The 19,907-nt window shown below is 35.8% G+C and overlaps 1 protein-coding gene across 1 annotated transcript; it reads right to left on the reverse strand.

The window, feature by feature from the left end:
* Positions 1–10,466: 10,466 nt before the first annotated feature.
* crls1 (cardiolipin synthase 1) lies at positions 10,467–17,254 on the reverse strand. The gene is made up of 7 exons (XM_034017358.3): positions 16,379–17,254; positions 15,184–15,321; positions 13,919–14,048; positions 12,836–12,921; positions 12,231–12,299; positions 11,080–11,171; positions 10,467–10,699 (listed from the first exon to the last, which is right to left on the reverse strand). Exons 1-7 carry the CDS (start codon positions 16,991–16,993, stop codon positions 10,609–10,611), a joined length of 1,221 nt encoding a protein of 406 aa, XP_033873249.1. The 5' UTR covers positions 16,994–17,254; the 3' UTR covers positions 10,467–10,608.
* Between the last annotated feature and the right edge of the window lie 2,653 nt (positions 17,255–19,907).

Genomic DNA, 19,907 nt, shown 5'->3' on the forward strand with positions numbered 1-19,907 from the left:
CTTGTTGTAAACTCATCAACCCTTTCCAAAGAATCTGGTACATCTTGCCATAAATGCAATTTTATTCTTATTTATAATACATTCACTAATTAGTTAACACAGTCTCTTATGGTATGAGTGTTGTTTTATCAGCATTGTTTCAGTCTTATTGCCTACACAAAGGGTTTGTGAAACCCTATTATGAGACATTCAGCCATAGAGATAGAAACTATCAATCAAGAACTCCATTAATAAGTAATGCACCCAAATGTATAGTTCTGAGTGAAAAACAGACCGGTCATCACGTGTATATATATATATATATAAGTACCTAACCTATTCAAATATTAGATTTTATGGGGCACTCCTATTCAAGCTGTAATAGTCTGCAATTTAGACCTGACAACAGCGATAATGATTCATAAATTGGCAGACTCCTTTTTTTGTGCAGAGACTTACCCAACCTGCATGATTCTTGCTTATCTCTTAAAAATGCTTGTTCCATTCTTACACTGCAGGTAAATTATACAAAGAGAGAGTGAGAGAACAAAAAAGATCAACTCGTACGCACAGTGCTTGAGAAGTAGTCATATGGTTAAGTAATAATCATTGAAAATTTCCCAACATATTTGCTTTGGCCTTTGTTAAACGGTTACATTTTGCACACAATCTGTTATACTTGTATTCAATATTTCCATTAGATTAAAAATTCAGTGTTCTTGTTGGTAAGTATTTGCATTTATGTTTTATCAACTACAAACTATGTTTCCTTTTGGCTTTTTTATGTTAAGTGTAGATGGATTTTACCTTTTACAGAACAGCAGTCTACAATGGCATGTGCTTAATAGTGCCTTCACAAGACGGTACTACCTCCCCTAAGCACTTTATCATGTTTTTTGCTTATCTAATGTGTCATGCAGGAATGCATTCCCCTCTTAAAACCCACCCTTCCACCATGCACTTTAAAAAGAAAAAAACAACGTGGGTTACATCACTTTTTTTTTTCTCTTCCTATACAGATTAGAAAGGCTAAGCATAATTTTTCATCCTGGATAAACAGTAGTTGCTGTTACTTATTTCTTAACAGGACTTTATCAATTTTTTAAAAATCTTTACTGGTTATTGGGGTCAGTCCCCAAAACTAATTTGTAGAAGTTGCTAATGATGTAATTGCATTAGCTAATATTGGCTAATGTTAACACAAATAATTATTTTGTTTCAAATTCAGTTAAATTGCCCAAAACCTCACTCACTAGGATGCTGTATTTTTTGGCTACCATAATGTGTGCTTCACATAGCATCTAAAACTAAAATGTATTAGTACATTTTTATTGGTTTCCTTTCAATGAAACTTTTTTTTTTTATTTATTTATTTTTGCTTCCGCATACATTGCAGAGGAATACGACCAATATTGTACAACATTTTCAGCTTTTACTATGTGAGTTTATTGTTGACAGTTACCTGTCAAAGCTAAAAATTAATTGAAATAATTAACTATAACCAACAGAATTGGTTATTGTAAACATTTACTGGTCATTATCACCAAAATATTTAACCTTATACATTACCGTAAAGGAGTGACTCTTAAGCTCATCAGTGACCCTAAATGGTAAGAATTTGTCAAGGAACACGCCCAGGCAGCATCAAAGCAAGTGTCTGTGGCACTGCCTGTTCCTCGTCACCTGACACATGTTTAATTGGCTGTTAAAGGTCTGGGTGAACTGTGACCTTTGGACTGTTTAATAACATTTGTTTGGTTATAAATTTTAAAAAATAAATGATTTAAAACCTGTTTGTGTTCATCAACCTTAACTTCTAGCACTAAACTATAAACTGCAGTACAATTATAAGAAACCAAGTCAAATAAGCGATGAAGACATGCTGTCTTCAAGTGAGAACACTACATTACCCCTTAATTAAGAACATTTACATAATTTGCTTGTATTTGATGCTCAGATTTTTGTTTATCAAAATAAGAAAGGATACTCCCTTTCAAAAAAATGTTAACATTATGAGACAGACCCCACCAGCCCACACCCTCTTTCCCAATATCAAGAGACAGGGTTCTAATAAATTCCATGGTGGAAGGAAAACAGTACAGTTCACAGCAGTGCTTGTAACCATCCGACTCATTCACTTATCTGAGTTTGTTAACCAAGCACCTGCATCCAAGACACTTCAACAGAATATATTCCATTCCTGTGAACTTTGGTGAGTATATTTTACACAAGGTATAAGAAACTTAGACACAAGTTTTGCTGGTCTAATTCACTTAAGTTTTGAAAAGTTTGATCTTATATTTTGAACTTTTTGAATTTATGGATAATTCACAAGGCGGCTGCCGGGACTAGTGTAGTACATAGAAGGCAGAAAGGAGGTGTTAGTGTGACAGTAGCGGGCGAAGGGACCCGACTTTAGAGAAGTGGACTGCGGTCCGGACTTCTGAACAGACTGCGGTCTGGATAGAAAAGAGATCCCCCCCCCCCGGAGAGCCATCCTCTGTGGAAGAGAGGGTTTGGTCTTGAAGGCTGCGGTACCGGGGATCTGAAAACATGAGAAAAACTCTACTGCAATAGAGCCGCCTCGCGGAGCGAGAATAGGTCTAGCGGTGACCTGAAAGGAAGTAACAGTAAAAGGGGTTCGTTCCCTGACCGATGTGGTGCTGCCCTCGGATGAGGTGAGACTGCGGTCTCTGAAGCCGGGAGCGGAGGAGCGTCCCGCAGGGAACCTGTAAAGAACGAGAATAGGAGGGTTAGTTGGGACTCAAGCACTGAGAGATTAAAGCGGGCCACGTCCCGAAATGTTAAATATAGGAAAGAGCCTCACTGCGATGAGGTAAGAAAAGCGCATGAGCTGCGAAAGGATAGTGTGGCCGGGGGTCCCCTTTGACTCATGCGGTGAGAACCTCCCTTAAATAAGGTTGAGGAAGCGCAGCTTGCCTAAGGTCGGGGAAGTGAGGCTCACTTACCCCCCAAAGAGAACCGATGCAAAGGCACGTATGAAAGGAGGAAAACAAAAAAACACTAGACAGGGAAGGTGTGTGTAATTAGGGTTTAAATAGGAGATTGGTAATGATAGGCAGCAATTAAGGGTCCCGGCACGCCCCCTCCCGAATCTCGCCGAAGGGCTAACATTTATTTTCACAGTAAAATAATGTATACAAATCTGACCGTGCAGATAGTTTCAAGTCATATTGAAGGCGTTCTTTTTAAAGGGATTGAAATAACACAAACAGTTTTTAATTAGGTAAACAGTTTTCATTTTGTATTTTTTTCCTTATAAATTGATTGCCTTTTATTTTAATAAAGATGGCTTGTTCTTTGCAAACAGCAACAGGATATAGGACATATTTAACCACAGTTATAATAGGAAAATGAAATCCACAGATAGGATTTGATCTATTTTTTTTTTTTTTTTTTTTTTAAGAAAATACTGCACCACACACAGTACATTTTTTGAGAAAATTAAATAATAATTCTATTAAAAGTTTACTGTCTTTAAAATGTTACTTTACCCATGGTGTAACATTCTTGAACTGAGCAACTGCCTGATGATTATCAAAGATGTCAGAAGTATTTGCTGAAGAGTAGTCCTACACAATAAAATAAACATTAAAATATGTTAGTAATATGTCTCATAAGAATTGCTTACATTCAGTTTTATGATGCTTATAAAATGTTTATTTGCGGGGGGAAAAAGTTAACAATTCACTGCATTAGGAATTATGTTATGTTAGATTTCAGTAGCAAGTGTGCTTTTACTGATACATTTTGAAGTTTACTACTAAAATGTAGATTCCATACTTTTTTTTTGTTTGTTTAGATAACCACAAAAGTATATTGTATGTAAATACCCATACAGCATTTCAAGAAGGTCTATTCAATTAACCTAAAAACAGTGGCAGATCAAAATATTGCCACCCATTAAATATATTTTTAAAAAATAATGTAAACTCATTTTTAATGCATCTTTTAATGATTTAAACAATGATGGTATTTTTTATTTATTTTAATGCTTCCTATTAGCAAAATTAAGAAAAAAAAAAATTAAAATTAAAACTGAAGCTATTTTAATCATACTAGGTTTCACAGGATTACTGATTATTTTTTTTGTTTTTCCCCCCCAAAAAAATTTCTTACAGACAAATTAAAAACATGTTCCTGTTTCTCAGCTCTGTTCTGGCCATGTCTGTGTTTTGGGAAGCTGAATGCAACCAAGCAAGTAGCAACACATCTTTTGTCCCCGAAATACACAGCAGCCTGTGGTCCCTCGACCTTTCTAAAAGAAACCTGAACTCTAGCTACATTTCTTGAGGGATCTTTAAGCATGTACAATTAGAATATCTGAATCTCTCAAACAACCGCCTTGTGAAGTTCCCTCTCTGTTTACCAGCAAACCCAAAAGTCCTGGATTTAAGCAACAACAATACTTCAGAGCTTATAGACCACAGTTTTCAAGACCTTTTGGATTTGCATATTTTGATATTAAATCATAACAACATAAAACAGGTTTTGTTGAATACAACTTTGAACCTAAAGGTGTTGGATCTTAGTTACAATCAGCTTTTATCACTGCCAGTGACAAACTGGACCAACCTCACTTATTTGTCCATTGAAGAAAACCAAATAGAAAATGATTATCTAAATGATTTACACACTTTCCAATCGCTTGAGCATTTGAACCTATCTGGAAATTCGCTTGCATATTTTAACACATCAGGCAACCTCACTGAGCTGGACATAAGGAAAACCAATATAACAAGTGAGTACTAAACTTAAACAAAACTTCTACATATTTCATACTGTAAAACACCAAAGAGCAGCCCTCTCTATTTTGTTCAATAGGTATAAGAGTCCCCCTACACATCCTGAGTGTTCCTTTAAGAAAAAAAAAACAAAAAAACTAACTATTTGTCCTTCACACATTTTAGTAAAGCAGGACGGCACAGCATGTGTTTAGTGGGGCTCTAACTGGAAAGGGACACTCTGCCCCACAAAGAAAGCATAGGGGACTCTTATACTGTAAGTTCGGACCAACATGGAGGAGAACTCTTCTATACAGTACAGCATTGTACCTTCATAAAACATTTGTTACATAGACAGTATATTGTAAATGCACACACCTTCTTTATGCTAATGTATACCTGTATTACACAACAACAAACAAAAGTAGACTGTTTTAAGTGAAGAAACATGGTTACATGTGTCAGTGTGATAAAACTGTCCAAAAGTTCTTGGTATTGCATGGCTTGTATCACATGGTTTGCGTGTACAGTAATTCACAATACATTATAAAAAATATACAAGCTATATAGGATAGAATTTAGAATGATAGGGTTCATTAAAATACAAGCTGGTAAACCTTTCTGTAGTGCAAAATCAGCATGTGTAATAATTCACCTTAGAGCCTATCTCTATATAAATTTCAATAAATCCCATGTTTTCTTTCAATATCACCAATTAATATCTTTTATTATTGGCAGATGACACTTGGTCATTTACAGAAGCTTGAAACACTCAATTTGGAAAGAGATCTCAGCCATCAGAAGTATCCTTTAAAAAAATGCATGCTCAAATTAAGCCATGTGAACTTCAAAGACAGGTTCACTGAACACTGGAAATTTGCAGCAGTTGAAATTCCTCTATCGAAAAGTAAGGACTTTTGAAAATATGTTTCAATTTAGAAAAAAGTGTTTAGAAGATTTTTTTTTTTTTTAATGTTAATCTGAAACTACTTACTGTTTAAAATATTAGGGCAAACATGATATGCAACATAGAAACAAAAGTTTAATTGACATTTTCATTTTTATGAATTTAGCTGCAGTATGAGCACAGTTGACTCAACAAATGCAAGTTCTTCAAAGACGACAGAAAATGATAATGAAAGCCTAGTTAACTGTGAGCTTGGGCTCCGTTTGCTTCTGTCTAATCCTGGCAAGAATCTTGAAAGGTAAGAGCTACAGCATTATGTAATAGTACAACTGCACAGGTCTGGATCTCAATATCCTTCTTACATTATATGTTTGTATACTTTTAAAAGGACATTTTAGAAACAAAATAAGACACAATGGTTAGTGTAGCCACAGTATAGTTCATTCACCTGCACTGTTAGGTGACTTTAAATGGGTGGATCTTGAAAACAAAAAAAAAAACAATTAAAGTAATCAATGTCTCTCATTTATTCAAAGTGGTAACATGTATAGGTGGATTTGACTTATGTTTATTTGGACAATTAACAAACAAAGATAAAATGTTACTCAACATTCTGCATTAATTTGTGTTCTGAAAAGCCTTTTTACTAGCTAGCAAGTTTACTCAATAGTTATCATTTGTTCAATATTTACACAGGCATGAAGCAACCACAAGTTCCAGTTCAGAGAATGCACTAGATAATATTGTGACTACCATCAAAATAGCAGCTTCAGCCACCACAAAAGCAGCTATACAGACCACCCAACACAGACCACCGAGCAATCCCACCATTCAATTTCAAACATTTGATTATGACTTTCATGAGCTTGAGTCTGATGATTTACCATCTAAACATGATCAATTGAATCCTCAATTGGTGCCATGTGACTGAACCCTGTAGAGACATTCAGATTCCTTGCTTGGACCTGCAGAAGCTACATAAATGCTTAATCCCAGGAATGTCTACAGCTGCTATACGGCCAAACCCACCAACACTCAAAGAGGCCTCTGAAATTACATATACATCTGCCAAAATCCATTGGTGTGCCCCTTTGCTGTAGGCGAGTACCATCTTAAGGTAGTACGAGAAGACGGACTAGTGCATCTGAATGATCACATTCACGAAACATTTTGAACGTTTACTTTGTACGGGCTTCCAGCTGCACAACACACCATGTCTGTGCTACGGCAAAGAACAAAGCAGGAACCTCCGATGAAATATGCACTACATTCAAAACTGAGCATGATTATACAATATTCCTGTATGCCTTTGCCACAGCTACAGGTTTGCTTCTACTTGTTGTAATCATACTGGCAGTATGTCTGTACAAGAGGTCTAAAAATACACCAACCGAATTTCCATACCTTACAAACTCAATCTCTATACAGAACCCAGCCTTCAGCCACCAGATGGGGAAGTAAGATTTTTCATGTAACATATAAATGGGGCGATAAACAATAGTCTGCTTAATTTGCTAAAAACTAGTTGGACAATTAAAGAAGTGACATCATTCACAAAGCTTTACCACACATTAAAGAATGTTTTTAAATCTATTTTACAATAATAAGTTTGATATCCATGAAACCGTTCTAGACACTACTTGCCTTGATTATCAACAGCATAGAACAGTTTCAGGAACTTCAAATGTTACACTATTCCTGAAAACATTTAAATACCATATAGTGGTGCCTAAAATGTAAACATTTACCCTAATATTCAGTATGGAAAGTTATATTTAGTAGTTGTGTAAAAAACAAGTCCCCAGAAAAGCCAAGTACATTTGCCAATGATCTGCAAGAGAGTAACACTTCATCCAGATGGCTTCAGACAGAAGAGGGAACTTTGCTAATCCCACTGTAGAAATATCGTTGTTGTTTTCTAAAATGATATTGTATATACTGTCAACATTATTGACATGTCACATCTAATATCAGGAGGTATCGGCACTTGCTATGTAAATTGTTCAGTTTTATGTAATAGCTTATTTCTGCCCAGTAATTGCTTAAGAGACACAGTAAACACAGCATTATATTTTCCTGGAGTGGAATGTCCACTACTGTCACTCATGATCAAAATATATTTGGATGAAATCTGACTATTCATGGGTTATATGTTTTCACTGCAGACGAGTACTGTCATCTGTAGAGGTAAAGTAATGCACAAAACCAAACCATAAAGATTATCTTGGCTTTTTTTATTTATTGGATTCTGCCGAGTCAATGCCCAGGGGGGGTAAAGGCAAAAGTGGAGAGGGGCGTTGACTCAGGCAGGGGTAAAATTACAGGCATTATTGCAGAGGGAGTATTTTTAACATTAGGTAGATAAATTATGTTTAGAATTAGGCTTGCTTAAAAATCAAAAGGTAAAGCCCAGCATACAGTCACAATAAAGAATCAAGAAGTGCAGTTAACATACTTAATGGACAGTAAAATACAATTCAAAGCTGCTGCAGTATGTCCACTGTTTTGTCATTTCAAATCTTTTCACAAAACAAACATTCAACTTAAAAGCTGCAGTGTGCAGTGCAAAAGCACATCATGAAAACATCTGTAGGTGAAAAACGCTAGAATAAAAGGTCGCTACATTTAAAAAAAAATGAAACTTGAAATTTACGGCCCACTAAAATAAATGGCTTTACAATCTCTGTAAGTAAGAAACTGGGAGTGTCCAGCGTAAAAACACAACACGAAATAATACATTAACGTAGCATTCAGCGTAGTACTTTAGCATTAAAATGTTCAATTACAAGCTGTTGCAGTGTCTAAAAAAAAAAATCCAAAATATGGATTGTTGCGTAACAGGAAAGTGTAGTCAATCAGACTGCAGAGTCTATATCTTCTGATCTGAAACCGCCAAACCACACCTCGTTATCTAAACCGAAGATAACCCTAACTCAGAATCATTCAATGCACAGAGCAACTACTATCTATTCATGTGATATTTCCCCTCAGGCATTATTAAAAACCAGAAATTAATGGTGACAATTTGACTTTCAGCTAAAAGTTGGGGTGGGGCGATTGGTCAAACAGGGGCATTGACTCGGCAGAATCTGGTAGGTTAATTGAATCCATTATGTTTTAATATTGAGGTTTCTACAGTTACTACAATTGTGAGAATGCCTGAACTGGAGATATACAGTGCCTTGCAAAAGTATTCAGACCCCAGTTCTCTCATATTACTGAATCACAAATGGTACATTGAAATTTCGTTCCGTTTGATATTTTATTTTAAAACACTGAAACTCAAAATCAATTACTGTAAGGTGACATTGGTTTTATGTTGGGAAATATTTTAAAGAAAAATAAAAAACTGAAATATCTTGATTGCATAAGTATTCAAGCCGCCTTTTGCTGCAATAACAGCTTTAAGTCTTTTGGGGTAAGTATGTACCAGCTTTGCACACAGTGTCGGAGTGACTTTGGCCCATTCTTCTTGGCAGATTTGCTCCAGCTTGTTCAGGTTGGTTGGACGACGCTTGTGGACCGCAATTTTCAAATAGTGCCACAGATTCTCAATGGGATTGAGATCAGGACTTTGACTGGGCCACTGTAGGACATTCACCTTTTTGTTCTTGAGCCACTCCAATGTGGCTTTGGCCTTGTGCTTGGGATCATTGTCCTGCTGAAAGGTGAATTTCCTCCCAAGCTTCAATTTTTTAACGGACTGAAGCAGGTTCTCTTGCAGTATTTCCCTGTATTTTGCGCCATCCATTCTTCCTTCAATTTTAACAAGATGCCCAGTCCCTGCTGATGAGAAGCATCCCCACAGCATGATGCTGCCACCACCATACTTCACTGTAGGGATGGTGTCTTGAGGCATGGGCAGTGTTAGGTTTGCACCACACATAGCGCTTTGAGTTTTGGCCAAAAAGCTCTATCTTGGTCTCATCTGACCACAAAACCTTTTCCCACATCGCAGCTGGGTCACTCTCATGCTTTCTGGCAAACTCCAGATGTGCTTTCAGATGGTACTTTTTGAGTAACCGCTTCTTTCTGGCCACCCTCCCATACAGGCCAGTGTTATGCAGAGCTCTTGATATGGTTGACTGGTGCACCATTACTCCACTCCCAGCCACTGAACTCTGTAGCTCCTTCAAAGTGATTGTTGGCCTCTCTGTGGCTTCTCTCACAAGTCTCCTTCTTGTTTGAGCGCTGAGTTTTGAGGGACGGCCTTTTCTTGGCAGTGCCTGGGTGGTGTGATGCAGCTTCCACTTCCTAATTATTGATCCAACTGTGCTCACTTGGATATCCAAACACTTGGATATTATTTTGTACCCTTTCCCTAATCTATGCATTTGTATTACTTTATCTCTAACTTCTGTAGAATGCTCTATGGTCTTCATTTTCCTTCAGATTCACAGCCTGACCAATGATCCTTCAACAGTGAGGTTTTTATCCTGAAAATGTGACAGGAACTTTAATGGTTCACAGGTGGAGGCCAATGGTAAGGTAATTGTGTCCTCGTTAGGGCAATTTCTTTCATCGGTGTAAACTGGGAGCTTCCACAGCACAGGGGTTGAATACTTATGCAAGCAAGATATTTCAGTTTTTTATTTTTCTTAAAAATATTTCCCAACATAAAACCAATGTCACCTTACAATAATTGATTTTGAGTTTCAGTGTTTTAAAATAAAATATCAAACAGAACGAAATTTCAATGTACCATTTGTAATTCAGTAATATGAGAGAATTGGTCAGGGGTCTGAATACTTTTGCAAGGCACTGTATATATATCTATCATTGGTCAATGTGATTGCTTAGGTATAAGTGTAAATCAAATGGCAACTACAGGCCAATTAACAATAACAGTTCTTTATTGTAATACACTTTGAATGTATATTGATAATTCACATTGTATCTACATTTATCAATTTAACACTTTTAATAATGTTCTGGTGTAGAGTCAATGATGTACAGTCTCTCTACAAAATGCTTTCATCATTTTGTGTGGTTTAAAACCTGTACAGTCTTTTTACCATAGTGGTAATAACTGTATGCTGATGCCGCTGTTGTCATTGCTGTAATGTACCTATGAAATACAAAAAAAAAAGTCAAAACCCCTTCCAATTTCCACTTCCAACACACTCTTAGATTCAATCCACAGTTAGCACTGCTTGTACAACAAGAGAGGCTGAAACCATGGCAAGTTAAGACAACAAATGACTAAACCTACACTTTATACTGTAATACTTTACTTTGTATTTAGACTTTTAAAATCAATTACAAGCATACACTGGATATAATAGAGCAAAGTAATGTGTCAGAGCATTATGTATAACTACATTAGTTAAATTATTTATTTATTTTTTCTGTTACAGAACTTGATGCTTGCTTTTTTACTTTTATATTGGAGACATTAATAAATGCTTGATAGAAAAGTTTGTAAAACTAATAATGTTCAGAACTTACCATAACGTTTGAAGAAACACGCTGTCAACATACTGGAAGACAGGTGCTGCTAAAGATGCAGCAACCAGTGTCAACTGAACAGCTGTATTTACCTAAATAAAAAGGTAAGGAACTGATTTAGACACTGAGCAACACATTAAAGAATGGAGATTCCACAACCACAAAACAGTATGTATTAGGCTTTACTTATTGTCTTCCATATCTTTGTTGTTTGCAGATCTTTATATTATATTTGTGACAGTCATTTTTTGTAAATAAGTCAATGGTATTCTACATACCAAATATTTAAAAAAACAATTAATTCTTTTCAATGAACATTAAGTATTAAAAGGTTTTTCAAAAATAGGATTCTCTCTCTCAAATACCTAGAAGGCGGTTCAACTAATACTATGATTATACTTACACGTTTATTAACAGCCAGTGGGATTTTTTTTCTTTTAGGGGAAGACTTTGTTTTATTTCCATATATACCCTTGTGCATAATTTTAAACTCTTCTAAACAAATCAAGTGCATCAACCTCACAGTAATGAATAAACTGTTAGTGTTTCGCATGTGTGCACTCATGAACAAAAACTCATATTATGTCAGATTTTCTTCATCTCTTTATATTTTATTCATGGATTATGGAGGTTAAAAAGTAAAAACGAACATGTCCTCTGCGTTTAACATATTGCACATTCCCAGTGATATTTATACAATACAATTATTCAATTAAATTACATAAAACAAAACAACTGCATTAGTGATGTTACAAAAAAGTAGTTTTAATTGATTAATTTAGAATCTATTCTTTATACTGTAATGTCTACTGGCGTGAATAAGGAATTCGAATTATAATTTGGAACTTATCAATTACAATGTTTTTTGTATAGCTAAATGTTGGAAAATTACAACTGTAGTCCATTGAGGTAAATTGAAGTAAGTTTTAAAACCAGTTAATTATTCATTTAGATGGGAAATGTATTAACTAGAGCTATTGTTTTGTAACTTACCACTAACTTAATGCAGTTGTTTTGTATTTCATTATTTAATTGAATAATTGTATTATTTGGGTTTAAATACCACTGAGAATGTGTAATATGTTAAATGCTGAAGATTCTGTTTTGAAATATTCAGTGCATCTTACAGTATACTATGTATTTTCTCTTACCTTGCTAATGAAGGTTGGTTTTAACTGAGCAGTAGCATAGCAGGGGTTAAAGAACTTGCTGAGGGTTCTCTGGAGGAACAAACAAACAAAAAAGAATAATCTAGTCTATAACACGATGCAGATTTTGATAGGAAAGCTTCAATGAATTTGTAAACCACACACCACTAAGGTATATGTTATATAACCATATTACAACCATAACAGCTGGTGTTTAAAATGGGCACAGTGAAAATCTCAGGGAGATTAGATCATATGACTTATATGAGGGACAGTGGTATTTTATGCTGTATTCAAAGTGTGCTTAAGTACTCTCAGGTGACATTGGGAGCCTTTTTACTAATGAGGGAAAGTACAACAATTCATAGCAGTCTACAATCAGGCAAAAAAAAAAAAAAGGTGAGTTAGAGAGCATTTTAATGCTGGGACTTTGAATCGTTGTTCCTGATTGAGAAGACAGAATTCAGGATGTCTTTTAGGTGAACATAGTATTTCAGTTGAGCTTTACTGTGGTGAATCCTTAAAAAATAGTCACTATTACATAAATCACTACTTGGGTAACTTTAAAAGGTGAACAGAATAACAGATGTTTAGCTGCATTTACTCACTGGGGGTGGAACAGTTTTGTATCGAACATAAAAGACAGCTGCAATCAAAGCGACATCCCTTGAAATAATCATGGCAGTGAGTGGTACTGGAACAGAATTACAAAGACATTCAGCATTATTAGTGTCAACACAAAAACTACACTACACTTAGAGCCAGCTGAACTAAGCGGCCACAGAAAGTAAACCTGATTGACTCCACCCCCTCAAAAATGAATATGGTCACTGGTTAATTCAGGTTTTACTGTAAAATAGTGAAAATAAAAGGAACAGGTATGAATTGCAAGGAGACAAGAAAAATTGAGTTCTAATAAAAATAAAGTAGTAATAGTTAACATGGGGTCAAATAAGGTGACCATTTTCACGTGTTTGAATAAGATTGAACAAACTGCCCAGTGATAATGTGGAATACATCATGTGGCAACTCTAAATATTCTCTTCTATTGTTATTTAGCCCCAAAATGACTTATATAAAACACCTTTATGTACACACCTTCCATATCTATTAACATATCTGAGTACACAGGAGGGACTGCAAGTCAGAGAAAAAAGAAATTGCTCCACCTGACAATTATTAATGTGACTGTTGGAGCACCTATAATTCTATAACTCCTATGTGCTTTTGCAGTTATATTGCTATTGAATGTGCAGTTTTGAAGAAACACCTAGTTTAATAAACTGTACTGTATTCTTATTTTTAAACATGGTATCTGGTTCACTAGCTTACACTACAGTAGGTTACAGAAACCTGTTTGCAAGCCATGTTTTTCAGATATTATTGACAGAGAAATGTTCCCAACCTCGTCAACGTTTTATTTCCTGTTATTAACGGACAAGTTGCTTCCCCTATTGTGCTTTTTAGCCAGTATCATGCTTTGACCCAGAAGACACTGCTGAGGTGAAATGAACATGGACGTGCAAGTGTAACCGATTTCCTGAGAGTAAAGCATACAAACGGTGAACTCTAATATAGTACCAGATACCATTTTTTAAAAACTTTTGCTACAACATGTTTCTTTCAAAAGCGCACATTTGTAGCCAATGGAAGTGCAAAACTTGTTACCTACAATCACTTTAACTTCATACCTGGAATGAGATGTGCATAAGTCAAGCTGATGTACAGGACGCTGATGAGTATTTTATCAGCTAATGGATCAAGAGCACTTCCTAGAGCAGATTTTTGGTTGGCCCAGTTACGTGCTATGTAGCCATCCAACTGTGGTGTATATGAAACAAGTAATTAAAATCAGTTGTTTTACATCAAGGTTATCATTATTATGCAACAATTATTTTGAGTAAGAGTACAAATATGAACATATGTAGAACAGATTTATAACAGAGATGCAGTTTCCCTAAATAGTCAAATGACTGGTTTCACATATAAGATCAGTGGTATTCAGGATCGGTGAAACCATCCAAAAGTGTCTAAATGAGGTTTTCGTGTTATCACAGCAGCTACAGGTATGGTTTCAGTATTATCATATCATACTATAATTCAAAAACACTACAAGTACTAATTTTTTGTTTGTTTCTTTTAGTAAAAGCTATATATAAAAAAAAAAAGCAGGTCACGGTCTGTCTTTAAAACTAAAATAACATGTTTGTATGAAGAGAAACGAAACAGTTACGGAGGCATAATGTAAGGGGAATGTAAGGGGAAACAAGTGAAAGTAAAAGTATGCATTGTTAACTGATTCTGAGGAAGGTTACAACAAATGTGGACACAAAATAGTTAAGTTTGATTGGAAAAAATACAGATGCTTGTGAACACATTCAGAAGGGTATGCCCAGATGTTAAAAAAATAATAATAATAATAATGTTGCAGTGGAATCATATCTGTAATAGAACTTTACTTAGGGAATCCTGTGTACCAAAAAGCCTAAGGATTCTAAAAAGGTACAGCAGTCCACTGTTGCAGACAGATAAATACTGAAGTATTTAAGCAATGATTGCAGACGTGAAAGCCAATTGTAGGAAATAGCTTTAAACCCAGTGCTTGCATAATTCAATTGAGCAAAAATAATTTACAATAAAAGATGCTACCAGTAGCCACCAACAAGTACTGGCCTATTTCATGCACTATTTCTGCCTATGCTTAATATTATTATTAATTAGTCATTTGGGAGATGCTTTTATCCAAAGCGACTTAGAGACTAGGGGGTGAACTATGCAGTCACTTACAATAGGACCTCGGTTTTATGTCTCATCCGAAGGAAAACACTAATTCTTATAAATTATAGTTATAAATGCATTATTTCATACTGTATGCCAATTTTCAGTACGGTACTCGTATTACATCTGCAGTCTAACCCAAGTGCCTAAGTGATCTACAAACAATCTTACAACCTACCAGATCAGTTATTCCAGCTAAAACAAAAAGACCTAGGGATAAATGAAACTCTTTTTCCACAATCAGGTATCCCAGGACCGGTGATAAACCAATCCTTGCCATGCACAGGAAATTTGGAATCGTCCATGGGTTTTCATACTGAAAGCAAATTTAAAAAATTGGTTAATATAGTAAAATACTGTATAAAACATTTAACACTGCAAATCTGGATGTCTATGGAAAACCTACTTATCACATTTCAATGCACATGAACATAAGAAGAACATAAGAAAGTTTATAAACGAGAGGAGGCCATTCAGCCCATCTTGCTCGTTCGGTTGTTAGTAGCTTATTGATCCCAGAATCTAATCAAGCAGCTTCTTGAAGGATCCCAGGGTGTCAGCTTCAACAACTTTACTGGGGAGTTGGTTCAAGACCCTCAAAATTCTCTGTGTAAAAAAGTGCCTCCTATTTTCTGTTCTGATCGCCCCTTTATCTGAAGATATTTATCAGTTGATTTGATCAACCTTTACTCCACTGAAATAAAACTTATTTGGGAGGTGAAGGGGGGCATGATTCCTTCAACACTGCAGAAACCGACATCTATGAAAAACCTACAGAACTCAGCTGCAATATAGGGAACAACTTATAGATATTTGATATACAGCTGGATTATTTTATTTATTTGACATTCAACAGTCTAGGGAATCTCTTTTGGATTGCACCAACCACTTTCCAGCACAGAAAATAATTACTTAACTGTTATTCACACTGCGCAAGCTGAGCTTTGGGAAACTCAACTGACAAAAGGCTGGATCTCTGTCCAGGAAAGGTAGTATGGGGTACTCACGTTTGACACAAAATGGGAATGGGAGGTGTGACAATGATACAAAAACAAACTCACTGTGCTCTTCAAGTTGGGAATTGCAATCAATACATACTGGTGTCCTACAGGATAAAGTTTAGATACCTGAACGTTCGGTGAAGTTCCTTTTAATGACCAGTACAGGGTCCATAGATTTTATAAGCTTTACGTAATTAGAAATACCGTTTATAAGATTATATATATATATATATATATATATATATATATATATATATATATATATATATATATATATAAACGTTGCTTTTTTTCACCCAAACCATGTAAAACATTAGCCAACTAACTCTCAGATATTATCTGGAGCAAGTCTATATACAACGTATACCTTACCAGTTCTTTAAAAGTTGTGACACCTTCGCCTCTGCCAGGTGTGCTAGAGACTTCAGTCCCTTTTCCCTGAGCTGCAGTCGGTTTCTCGTCACCGGTACTGTAACATCTGAAGCACAGAAGCCCCCCCGCACTTTCCAGTCCAGCATTTAAATTAAAAATAGCCTTTAACTTTGTCGAGAACAGGGTCATCTGGCGGCAGCGCTGGTTGTATCCCCTCAATTCCTTTCCTTCTCTTACTCCCTGAGCTAGATACGAAATACGCTCCAGTGATGGTGTCGGAGACGATTGCACCAAAGAGGAAGCAGGGGCGAAACGGCCCATGAAAACTGTAGAAGTTGTTCTTAAAATACGTTGCATATCGAATGTAAAGTGCTTGTCACAGTTCCTAGACGCTGGATTAGATGCAATGGGGGATTTCAATCTTTTGAACCATTTTATTTCCTTTTTGGCGCTTTTCAAAAGTGCACTCGATTGTGCCCATAATGTCGGTGATTCCTTCCTGGCTCTTGTTCGAATACCGGACGACTGAACAGTGTAACTTGTCCTAGCAAAGTGACTGACTGCACGTCCTTTGGCACAAATTATCATTTTACTTTTACAAACAGCTGAAAACATGGCAAACACCTAACACCGGTGAACTTTTTAAGTGAATCAAAAAAATGTATTCCCTGTACTCAGACTCCAGACCCCGGAGAAGGTCATTTTGTATGAATTTAGGTGAAACCCTCTCACACTTTTCTCCAACTCCGAACCAGTCTCTCCCGTCCCCAGCATGCACTACAGTGCCGCATTCTGAGCTGACTCGTTTACGACAGTCACAAAGTGTTTTCAGAAACAAAGCCTTGTTTGGATGAAAGGAAAAACAGAAAGCGCCCCCATCGAATGTACAGCAAAATAAAAACCAACTCAAATCTGGACAGCAAGGCTCTCCCCATCCTAAAGAAAATATTCATAATAAATAGTAATAGTGATAAAATCTGAAATATTTTTAGGTGACACTGGAAACCGATTTTGTATAAGTATTCAAACACAAGAAACTTTGAAAAGACATACTTTCTTATTATTGACTGTGTGGATTACCTTGAAACATATAATCAATTTACTGACATGCAGTGATAAGTAATTTCATAAAGCACAGCTGTAGGTCAATTTCATATACTTCACACCACTAGTGGGCAGTAAGCTTACATATTTATAACACAGTTCTACCACTGTGTTCTGTTATGTATGGTAGCACTTTGACACCAATTAAAGCCCCCTTGCTCAGGAGCCACACAATGTAAAATGAAACACAATCTTGATTGGTTTCAATGATAAATCTGTGCAATATATATATACACACACACACACACACACACACACACACACACACACACACACACACCTTGATCTCCAAGTACCAGGGCACCAGTCCCAGTCAATCCTGAGATAGTTGTGATGTTTCTGCAAACGAAGCAATATTACACACTGCCTGCAATTCAGTGAAAGTTAACATAGTTTTTCACCATTTTTCATATCCAGGTCAAGGGTTTTCTATTTCTCTTTTAAGAACAAATCATCTGCTATCCAAACTAAAATTGATGCCATTATATTTGTGCAAGAAAAAGCAAAGTCACTTCTGTCCAGTCGGGTAGCTAGGGGATGTAAAATAACATACAATCAATTCTTTTTTTTTTCAAACTATGCCTAGGATACATTTAAAATTATAACTGCTATAAGGATAGCGACACAGTATGTAATCCCTGGCTATGTCTGATAACTGTGATTACCTGTAACATCTTTTACCCAGTCCTGGCTCGCCAACAACCAACATATGGGGGTCTCCTCTTATAGGAATCCTATTTTTTTATCATCAATATACTTCTGACAGCCCCCAAACAAGGCCAGTGCTAAACCTGCTTTTACGAGCTGAAAACAAAAAAAATAAAACAGCATATAGTTTCATATTTCAACGGATTGAAGCTGTATATGAAGTTACTGTTCTTAAAAAAAAACACATTATATTTCAACAAGCATACTTACTGTATGACCATAATTGCTGGACAAAGGGAGCTGAAAAAAACAAACATAAAAGCCATATTGAATATTGTTGTATTTTACTGTGAATGTTAAAAATAATCTTAGAGTACAGTACCCTTTAAACATCATTCTTGGAGACTGAAGATTATATACCCAAATATTAATATCTGATGTTATGTACAACAATATTAAAAGGGTATCATGATGTAATACGAGCCTATAATTGAGTCCCAGGAAAGACATTCCTTGTGAAAACATTTCTGTACTTAAAACAGGTAAACGAGTCTAGAGACTCTGAAAGTGCTTTTTCTCAGGTAATGCAATAACCTTGTAATTCACTGCAGCCCACCGAAAATTCTATATTTAATCAATAAGCATCCTTAGTTGGACAAGCTTACTCAAATTGACATACTGTCAAAGAGGGGAATCCTTTTTAATTTTTAGAATGCTTTCCCTGACTTGAACAACCTTTGACATACTGAGTACTGCAATATCAATTGAGCTAGCAAAGGCTAAATAATCGTATTTTTCTTTTTATATTTAAACCAATGCTGTGACATACTTGACAATTAATTTAAGGAGGTTTTCTTTGGCCTGAATCTCTTGAATTGCATAAAGGTCTTTTAGAGAAAACTCCATCGAGGCCCCCTGGCTGTCAGATTCTTCAGAATTTGTTACTTTCTGTCTTTTAGAGGTACTGATTGTGTTGCAACAGTTACACATTCCCATATAATATAAAAAGTTTAAGACCAGTCTCATTGAATATATAATTTTTAGCAAATCAGAAATAGTCAATTGATCTGGGGGTCTGTGTTGCACATACATACAGTATATACAAATGTGGTGTGATTACTCCCATTACAAGTGGCTCATGAATAATTAAATCTTGATTTTTCCTAATTTGCAAATTATTCACCAGACAAAATTGAGACACTTTCTCCAGGTTGTTTTAATCTACTTGAAGTATGCAGATTTTGGCAAAAATGTTTTTAAAGGGTCCTATTTTTCCTTAATGTTGGAATACTTTATCTTCATGTGTACTTTATAAGAAGACTTTATAAGTCACCTACTAAGACAGTGCCACGCACCTCAACCAATGCTATTTGTGTCTAGAATTAGCACTTTTTGATTTCCTAGATATTTAAGTATTAGCTAACTACAGATTAAACACAAATCTACTTCAGATTTGAGTCAATAATTATTGGAGGATTTACAATGCCAAACTAAAAGAAACCATGCTCCGACAGTGGAAACCAGAATGGCAGCAGCACTCCAATTCTATGCAGCTAAGAACTTTAATTGGATAGTGGGCGATTAGCTGGCATCTTTCAGCCTTCGTTTTCAAAGGTGATGAGCAAGTGTCTGAAGCTCTTGGGAAAAGAGCAGGTAAATACATATGTTTTCCACATGTAATGTTAAACCAACATTTTTTATTTTTATTTTCACTACCGTAAGTGAATTTAATTGTATTGAATGAGGCCCTGAGTCTTACTTGTTGGGGCTCTAAAAG

Source organism: Acipenser ruthenus, chromosome 6 (genome assembly GCF_902713425.1).
Source record: "Acipenser ruthenus chromosome 6, fAciRut3.2 maternal haplotype, whole genome shotgun sequence".
Taxonomy (NCBI): domain Eukaryota; kingdom Metazoa; phylum Chordata; class Actinopteri; order Acipenseriformes; family Acipenseridae; genus Acipenser; species Acipenser ruthenus.